Raw genomic sequence first — 9,763 nt, 5'->3', positions numbered from 1 at the left:
ATGAGGAATAAACTGCCTGATCTAGTCAGATCCAGGGCAGGTGATGTCGGCTTACAAAGACCTTTTGGCTTCAACCCCTACAACCTGCAGCAATTTGACATGTTTGCATTTTGCACAAGGTTGCTTGAATTAATAATATCTCTAGTAAAAATAAAAACTCTAAAGTTGTTTCATCAGTAAATGCAAAATCACCTAGGGAGGAAAAAAATGCAGTGGTTGAAATCTGCTAAAGTTCTAGAGGTACAGCACATCCACGCTTCTCATTCATGTGACTCTGCCCCAGGAAAATAAACTACCAGTCCTTCCTGGAGAGGCTGGCAATAAAAACCAGGGTGCTACAAGTAAAGCTCCAATTTGCTGGGAGCAACAGTTGAAATCAAATCAGTCCAGGAGATTCAGTTCTGCACACTCCAAAAAGCCAGCTGAAAATGTAAAAAACTCAGGACCAAATGACCAAGTAGCACAGACAGGCTAATTCCCTAAAAGAGCAGGAAAAATAAAATGCCCATTGAGGCAGTCTAGTCCCTTGGAAGAGACTGCGGAAATTAAGCACCTCAAAATCAAATATCATTTAGACCTTAAGATGATGCCTGGGAATTTGCCTTTACATGGATTTATGGAATTTTCCAGTCCTGGACATTTTTGCTCAGGCTTGTTGGAATGTGCCTCTGGCTTAATTCAAATGCAACAAAACACCACAGAATTTAAGTGATGTGGATTTTTTTTTTTTTTGCTCAACACACACACACCCCCCACACTGACACACACACCCACACCCACACCCATGCACAGGACAGTTGGCTCTGGAAGAGAGAGGAACCAACTGGACCTCTTCGGCTGAGAGATGAACCAAAACTGTCTTGTCCAGCTCACTCGAGCTCTTTTTGGGCTCCCTGGGTCTGGATGGAAACAGTCACTCCAAAGCCAGCACAAGAACCCCAGTTCTTGCAGTAACTCTGGCCCATGCAGACCCAGAGAGCGCCTGCTGTCTCACAAGGCTCCTTGCTGGCAAGACAGCTGGCCCAGATGTGCAGGCTCCAACAGTTCAGACAAGCATCTGGATGGTGGGATGCTTCTCCAAACTCCGGGAGCCCTTTGAGGTTTGGAACTGATACCCGCATGAAACGACTCAGGAGAGGTGAGTTACAGCATGGCCAGCGGGGAGGGTTCGTAGCCAAGGCAGGATCAGCCCCTTGGCAAAGTTAATCAGGAAAGTTTTTTCAGTGAGTATCACTTTCTAGTGAAGATTTCTTCAGGTGAGTCCCAGCAGCCCCAGACTGCAGAGGTGCAGAATCCTCTCCACAGACAGTCAGCATCCCTGCTGTCCCCAAAGCTGGACTTGGTTCTTCTGTTCTGGCCTCTCTTTCCATTCTCAGCACTTCCTTCTGTGCTTGGAGTACCTGGACCAGCTCAGGCTTTTCTTTGTCCTGCTGGAAGCAGCTTCCCAGTTTCATTCTGGCTCTCAGCACCTTGAATGTTTGCATTGCACTGCATGGGAGGCTCTTTGGTGCATGATTTGCCCTCTGTCTTCCTGCAGCACTTTCTTCTCCCCTGGGGAAGCTCTTGGACACAGAGAAGGAATCTCAGCAACAGCAGCAGGGATTGCTGGAAAAGGAAAAAAAAAATGCACCAACTCTGATTAGATTTTTGAAGTGGGAAGAGAGGGAGAATTCAAAGGAGCTGGGATTAAATTTTGCTGTCCCTGCAGCCTGGAGGACCCACCAGCTGTTGGGGTCTAAGGATTTGCCCGTGGTCCAGCCAAGGGAAAGGCACGATGTGCAGTCCCTGAGGCATCAATTATTGGGGCTGGTGCTTGGATTCTGACACCAAGGAGCTGAAATCCTACCTCTCTAGTGGTGCCAGGCTGCTGAAGCCCCTGGGACTGAGGTTTCAAGACCAGCATAGGTGTTTGCACCTGGGCTGTTCAATATCTCAGATCAGGGCACTGGGGAGATTAAGGAAGGCCCACAAAGCAATATGGGATGTAATTACCTGTGCCAGTCTTTCCTTCAGGTGGTGGATCTGGCCGTTGGTGGCTGAGGGTCCTGAGAGCAGGTCTGATGTTGAGGCCTTTGTTTTGCAGTTTTTTTCTGTGGCTTTCCTCCCAAATGCTGCATGCTGTGAAGTGATTCCTTCTCAGAGGAGGATCTGAGTGAGTCACTGGAAGCAAGAGGAGACAAAGCTTGTAATACAAGGCCAGCTCATCCTCAGCAGTGACTCCCACTCCCCCATCACTCAGCCCGGGTCATTAGTGAGAAATGCTCCTTTCTCTGCACACAGAGCTGTTGACAAACTGGGAACAAGTGAGAGGAGAGCTCCCACCTTTCCTGAGACCAGCTCCCAGCAAGGATGCAGAGCAGACCTGCAGCTCCTCTGGGCTGTGCATGGACCTGGGATGTGCTGTCGCAGGTGGGGACTCCAGCCCAGAGGTTCTCCATGAAGGACAAGGCAGGTCCTGGGGCTGGGCTAATTAAGAAGCTTCCCATTCTTTTTCCATATTAATCAGAGAGGATTAATATAGGATATCAGGGATACTGCTCTCTTTGGAAACTTTTCCCATTCCTGTATTTCCCTTTGGCTAACTCTCCCTTCCCCTTTCTCCCAACCCCAATGCTTCATATCCCATTTCAGCTGAGTTTTTACCCCAGGGCAAGTTTTCTACAGGACATTCTACAACCAGTTTAGCTCTGAGGAGAGAATGCCAGAGAGCTGCCTTACCTTCAGCCTCTTGGAAGGAGTCACAGCAAAGGCCTTCTGAGCCACCAGGGCCACATGTCACTGCTGTGGCAGTGCCAGGAGCATCCCAGGGTCACTCCTGCTGCTGCATCCCTGCTGTTTATTTGGTCTGGTGGTGGATGCAGATGATGCCCAAGATGTATCCAGCCTCAGGAAGCTTTGGAGAGCCAAACTTCAAGAATGTCTTTCTTCTCTCAGTCCTGTCATCAAACACTGGCCAAAGGTGAGTGCTGAGCGCTTCCTGTCTCAAACATGGAAGAAGTCACAAAGTCCAAGTCCATCTCCATCTGTGGCGAGATGTTGCAGGAATTTCTCTGTGAGCAGACAACACTCTGTCCTCAGGTGCTCCAGGACAGGGGTGCCAGGCTTTCCAGGAGCATTTGGAGTCTGTCTGTATGAGCAGAAACTCCTTGCAGTGATGCACAGGCTAAATCTGGGCTGGGGCACACAGATCCTCTCTTCACTTCTTTTGGCTTTTACATGGCAAAAGCTCCTGTTGTCTCCACACATCAGCATGGACTCGATTTGCTGCTCTGGGGATATTTTGCTCTGAATTTAGGGTGTGTTTGTTTGTTTCATTCAAAGAATAAGGATTTATTTCCCTTCCCTCCCCCCCAGTCTCTCTCTAAAGAGCTCTGGTGTCTCCTCTCTCTACCTTGAACACCCTCTCTTCTCTGAAAGGAAGGAGGCTGCTCCTTCAATAAATGAGCTCAAAATTTAATTAGAAAATCTGTTTCCTGCTGAATGCACAGGATAATGTGCAGAGAAAGGATGAAATCTGCCTCTGCACTGCAGTGGCCTTGAACTAGAGTGAGCAGAAACTAAGACAAGAAGTAAACCAGTAAGAGCCTCTTGAGAGGAAACACATTAAAGCAGGTATTAGTTGCAGTGAAATGAAAACCACAGAAAATAATCCAGATTCTTAAAGCTTTCAGTTCCTGAAATAATAGGATTTTTTTTCTTCTTATAACAAAAAATAATCCAAAAAATTGCTTTAATCCTTTGGAGCAAGTAAGAGAAGGAGATTGCCAAGTGAACAGAAACCCAGAGGTTAATCAAAAACTGGCAAGGGTCAAAAAGAAAGCTGTCTCCTTAGGACAGGGCCACCCTCTCAGAGGAGGGAGGAGAGAAGGAAAAAGAGAGATCCAGATGGGTAGGAACCCTCCACCAACTGCTGCACTCGTATGAAGTCCTTGAGAGCTGCCAGTGCCGAGCGGCCGCTTCACAAGTTGGGAATTTTCTCTAGTTTCTTGTCAGGGGATTCTCATAAAATTGGCTGTTCCCCGCAGTGGTGCCAGCAGGGTCCCCAGCACCACCGCTTGGCACGGCCTGGGTGAGGGGGGCAACCCCATCCTGGGGTGCCTCTCCCACACAATCTCCCTCCCCCCAGGAGCAAAGCCAATCCCTCTGCTCTGGGCTGTTGGACTGAGCACTCCTCAGGTCTCGTCTCAGCCAGAACTTCCCTCCAAGGAGAAGCTTCCTAAATAAGCCCCCTTCTCCCTTCCACGGAACCCAGACCCCCCTCAGGGGAGCTCATATGACAGTGGCTGGGGGGCTGGGGGGCTCTGGTTGAGTCCCATTGCTTGGCACGGGACTGGCGGTGGTTGAGGGGGGCACGGTCTCCACGGAGTCTCCTGGCTGAACCTCAGGGGTCCTCTGTGGGCTGGGCTCCTCAGAGTGCTCCATGTTGCCTTGGACTTCCTTCCCCCTCTGGATCAGCTGCTCTAAGGTCTTGGGCAGGGGGTAGCTCAGGAAACGCTTCAGTTTGGGCTGGAGGGTGCCTACCACGTACTGGATGATCTCCTCCTCATCTGCATCCACATAGAGGGTCTGGTACAGGTCTCTCTTGCGCCAGAGGAACTGATCCAGGGGCTCCCCCTCTTTCTGAGGCAAATCCAGCTCCCTTTTGATCGCATCCCTAGTCAGAGTTCCCTCACTGTACTGCAGGAACTCCTTCTTGAACTCGACCCAGTTTTTGACAGAGTCCTGCTTGTACTCCCACCACTTTTTAGCTGGGCCGTTCATGTGGTTTTGGATCTGAGACAGCCAATACTCCTCTGTTCCACCCACCTGCTTTAAGTATTCCTCCAAGTGGCTCAAGAACTCCCGGGGATCTTCAAACACCTGGGTCTCCACCGGGGAGGCTGGAGCATCCTCTGACACAGAGACCCACTGGTAGGAATCGTGGCCCTGGGGGATGCTGGGCAGCTCTCCGGGAGGAGGGGTCAGGGCATACATCTGGCTCATGTCCAGGGCATAATCATAAATCTCCCCCTCACTTGGCCTTATCTCTGGGCCTCCCACCCCAACGGACACCGTCTGTTTGCCCTGCTCCCCAGGGCAGTATTTGCCTCCCATGGACTCCAGGCGGTCAGCCCACTTTTCCAGGCGGAAAAAGACCTCCTTCCAAACATTCATCTCCCTCTTGACCCACCTCTCCAGGTGGGCAATGGTCTCCTGGCACCTGGCCAGGCAGGCCTTGATGGACTTCTTCCATCTCTGGTTTTCAGTTGGGACGTGGTCCTCTAAGTTGTTCTCCAACTTCCCCACGGATTTCTGCAAACCCTTCAGCTCCCGCTCCACCTGCTTGGAGACCTCTGTCAGGAGGTGCCGGTGGGTCCTCCGGACATGCTCCAGCATTTCTGCCCTGCACTTCCCTATCTGCAGGATCACATTGGGCTTGTTGGCAACTCCACGGTGCCCCTGGAAGGAGTGGACGCCTGCACTGGTGACATTGTCCAGCTGCATGGCTCCGACCGTGCGAGTGGCAAGCACAGAAAGAACTGGGTTATAAGCCCTGGCACTAAAGCTGGATCCCAAAAACCCCCACCACAACACTTCCTGAAAGACACACAGAGACTTCTAAACCCCCCTCCAAGGACTTTTGGACACAAACACAACCCAATCAGATATCACCACAGAGCGAGCTGGTCGGTCCACGTGGATCCCAGAGAGAGTTGTAGGCAAATTTCTCCCGGTGCCAAGCTGGAAACGCCGGTCTCACGTGTTCAGGGGCGTCCCAGAGAGAACCAGGATCCTCCAGGAACAGAGAGAGGAGTTGGATAGGACGTCCAATCCCGCTGGGAATCTGGAGCGCCGCAAAGTCCCCGCCGGAGAGAATCACAGAGATGCACAAAGAAGCTGGAAGCTGCAGCAAAAATCCGGGTGATTTCTTCTCGGGCAAACTAGGTGAGTCAAAAACCGCTTTCACTGGAGATGCAAAGAGCTGCTTCTCCTCCCTGTCTGAACTGCCACTAGTCCAGGCTCCTCCATCTACTTATACTCCACGCAGCTCAACATGTGGGTGGTGCCCAGCCTCCTCTGGCACTCTCAGCGCAGCGTTCATTGGAGGAAAAGCGAGGCCGGTGTCTGTGGCAACCTAGATTTTGGCAGCCTCCCCTCGCTCGCCACCCCCTCGCTGACGCCCCCAGACTCGACGCGAGAAGCACTTGAAAGGTGCTGGAGACAGTTGGAGAGATGGATGAGTAATCGCACCTTCCGCCTCTGGGAGCGCAGGAAAAACACTTATTCCTTCCACAACTCTTTACTCAGCAAGGTCATCATTAACATGCGTCCCCTGGCAGGGCTCGGGGAGGGCGGGATGAGGAGGAATCCGGTGTGTCAGACGCCCACAGGCCCCCCGCACACTCCCTGCGCTCACACACACACACACACACACACACACACAGAGTGAGCTCACTCCTCATGCAAATGCCTAGGAATGGTGGTAAATCAGAAGCGGGAAAAAAAAAAAAAAAAAAAAAAAAAGGGAGAGAAGAGAAAGGAAAAGCAAAGAGGAGGGGGGAAGCAGAGGGGGAAGCACTCAAAGGAGCCACTTCAGCACAAATTGGAGCGCTCTGGACTTTCCCAGGCTTTGGTAGGTGGGAGTCATCCCCGCGGCTTAATTGCACCAGACCAACCACTATCTTGGGAATATGGGTAAGGGAGGGGGACGACATCCTGGTTTTTACACCAAATTAAATCCGCCCATCAAAAGCCTGTTCTGTACTTAGCTTTGAATCAGATGCTTAATCAGTGAGCCAGCCCACCAGTGCAGATGAAGCTACATTTGTTCTTTGCTTTTGACAAGGCAGGAAAAGCCAACCATAAAAGGAGTCTCCGGGTCTTACATAAGCCAGAGATAAAGGATTCCCTAATTCGAGAGAGTTTCCCCGCCGGAACACCCTCAGAGAGGTGCTGAGGACATCTGGGCCTTCTTGTCCCTTCCCAGAGCCAGTGGCCAGAGGCAGTGGGATGCTGATCCATCAGGATAATCTAAAAAGGGGATTTGAGCCTGTTGGCAGCAGGGTGGTGATGGGGGGGTGCCCTGCCTATGCTCGGGGATGGTGGGCAGTGTGCCTGCGAGGTTGAGGATGGGTCCTCACTCCCAAAGCTCCTGGCTCGGTGTTTCCTGGTGGGAATTCAGCCATCCCAGAGAAGCAAAAAGAGGAGGAGGCAGAGCGTGTTTCAGTGAAGCCCTGCTGGAAGGAGGCCCCGGTGAGCCCTGGCATTTGGTTAAAGCAGAATCACAAACTGGTGGTGGTTAAGTTGAAGGGCGGGAGGGGCAGGGGTCAGGATTCCCTTTTTCCCCCTCAAATCTATGTGGTGCAGGAGGGCCCATGTCTGTTCCCTAGCAGGTGATGGTTCTCAGGGAACAAGAGTGTTACTTAGGGCAGCAGCAGCTGACCTAGAAAGGCTGCATGGCTTGGTTGAAGGGAGGGAGGATCAGTGAGTGGGGAAGGGGACAAAACCCTGAGGATGTAACACAGAATTCCTAATCCAGCAGCCCCTCCCAATGCCACTTCTTCTGACTGCCCTCTGCCTTGCTTACTTCTCCAATTTCACCCAGTTTTCCTAAGATTTTGGGGCAGCTGTGTTTGTGTTCAGAAAAAGTCAAACGTCAGTCATCTGAGGTGTTGGGACAGATCTGGAGTCTTTTATGCTGCAGTCTCAGTGCCCCAGAATCTGCCTCAAACCTGCTCTGCCAGGAAGAGATAAAATTGATTGGGAGAGACTCTGCAACCTTTGTACCTCTGGATTAGTGCAAAGATATTCCCCGGAGAGCTTTTCACCCAGGAACCCCAGAAATGACCCATAGGATGGGGACAATATAAAGTGGCATTAACTCTGCAGGATGGCCTGCATTCAGCCTCTCCTTGTCCCATCAAATGCCAGAGTCTGGGATGAAATGGCTCCTAAACCTGCCCCGATAAATGAGTCCCTTTCCGGGCCCTGCTGTCTCTCTTTGCTCCTCCCTTACTTTTTCAGCTGGGGAGGAATCCTGGATCTGAACGGCCTCATTTGACACCCAGCGCAGGATCTCAGGATTATTAAGGATGAAGGAGACTCAGGAGATTTCTAGCTCAACCTCCTACTCCAAGCTGAGTCAGCTGCTGGGTCAGCTGAGCTGGTTTCAGATACTGAAAACCCCAGGGATGACGATTGCTTGGAGAGAAAACCTTTCTCCTTGTACCCAAGCTGAGTGTCCTGTTGGGATTTGGTCTTGCTGCCTCTTGTCCTCTCACCAGCCACCAGAAGATCCTGGTTTTATCTCCTTGATAACCCCCCACAGGGACAGGACACTGCTGTTAGGTCCCCCAAATCCATCACTTCACCACTTCTCTCTCATTTAATCCCACACCAGGTGCCAGTTCTGACCATGCCAATGGCCTGAATTCATTCCCTGTGATCAGTGTCTTGTATTAAGAAACCCAGACCCAATTGCAGCAACTAAATATGATATAGAATGCTCTGACTGAAGGAGGGTAACCACTTCCACGATCTCCTGGCTGTATTTATACTCCCACAATCCAGGATAATTATTCTGCTACCAGGACACGCTGCTGTACCATTCTCAGCCTGCTGAGCACTCCCAGGTCCAGTTCTCCCAGTTGGTTGCTTCCAGGGACTCTTTTTCCCCCAGAAATTCCAGAATTAGTCCTTGCTGAACATCACCACGATTGTCTTGGCTCTTCTCTCCAGCTTTTCCAGGTCTCTGGGTTAATCTCATTCAGCCTCCTTTCACAGAGCTCTCCCCCTAATCACTCTCCTCCTAATTCTGTGGAGGTGGTGGGGGAGGTGGGAGAAGCGAGGACAAATGGGGGTTTTCCTTCTGGACCTGCTTGGGAATGAGTTGCTGATTAAGACGTGTGTGATAAGCACTTTCTTTGTATTTCTAATTAAAGCGAGGTGCGTGGGAAGAGGAGGAGGAGAGAGGGGAGCCGGAAGCCAAGGGAGGAGGGAGATGTGGAGCGAGGTGATGGAGAGAGGCAATTTGAGGCAGACAGGCAGATTCCGGGCACAGAGAGGCAGACAGGCATGGAAGGACAGGATCCATGGATTCGGACAGGATGGGGAGGGGGCAGAAGTCTTCTGGGTGGCCACAGGGTGTCCAAGATAAGAGAGGGGCAAGGAGAGCAAAGTGGGAAGTGAGGATGAGGGTGAGCAGTTTGCTCCAAAAGAGCTCAGCTGAAGCAAGGGAAGGAGAGAAAATAGCAAAAAGCCACATCTCATAGCTCAGCAGGGATGGTGTCAACGTGGGTTTTCTCCCTAGAGCTTCCTGGAGAGTTTTAAAGCACCGTAGGTTAGGATCAGATCCAAAAAAAAAAAAAAAAAAAAAAAAAAAAAAAAAAAAAAAAAAAAAAATTAGGAGAGAGAAAGGGGAAAGCCAACAGACCAATTAAAGGCAGCAAAAGGAGCATGTGGCAGTGAGCAGCAAGTGAGTCTTCCCCTGAGGGGAGAGGGACCAGAATAAAGGGACACTGAGTCACTGGCACCTTCCCCGGTGCTGTCACTGTGCTGAGGACACGATGCATCCAGAGCCTGGTGGCACTCACCCCTTGGCATCAGTTCAGGCTGTGGGCTCTCTCAGCATCTCGCCTTACAGTAAATGTGTTTGGTTTGGGGTTTTTTTTTTGGGGGGGTTGACAGGCCTTTGCCACCTCATCTGGATGAGTGTTCTGCTCAGAGGCACCTTATGGCAAGAGATGTCACTCCTTGGAGAGCAGCCTGAGCTATGAGCCAGATG

At 51.2% G+C, this 9,763-nt stretch overlaps 1 protein-coding gene across 1 annotated transcript; it reads right to left on the bottom strand.

Moving 5' to 3' along the window:
• Nucleotides 1–881: 881 nt before the first annotated feature.
• ARC (activity regulated cytoskeleton associated protein) lies at nt 882–6,012 on the bottom strand. Its single transcript, XM_068175461.1, has 3 exons — nt 2,719–6,012; nt 1,993–2,160; nt 882–1,605 (listed from the first exon to the last, which is right to left on the bottom strand). The coding sequence occupies exon 1, from the start codon at nt 5,482–5,484 to the stop codon at nt 4,270–4,272; it is 1,215 nt and encodes a 404-aa protein (XP_068031562.1). The 5' UTR covers nt 5,485–6,012; the 3' UTR covers nt 882–1,605; nt 1,993–2,160; nt 2,719–4,269.
• Nucleotides 6,013–9,763: the final 3,751 nt, after the last annotated feature.

The sequence above is a fragment of the Anomalospiza imberbis genome, chromosome 1, assembly GCF_031753505.1.
Source record: "Anomalospiza imberbis isolate Cuckoo-Finch-1a 21T00152 chromosome 1, ASM3175350v1, whole genome shotgun sequence".
NCBI classification, from domain to species: Eukaryota; Metazoa; Chordata; class Aves; order Passeriformes; family Viduidae; genus Anomalospiza; species Anomalospiza imberbis.
Note: the sequence above shows the minus strand (reverse complement) of the source record. Positions and strands in the feature narration are given on the sequence as shown.

Bases quoted from the DNA above. Each gene is read 5' to 3' on its own strand.
- ARC (XM_068175461.1), bottom strand. From the start codon at position 5,484: ATGCAGCTGGACAATGTCACCAGTGCAGGCGTCCACTCCTTCCAGGGG.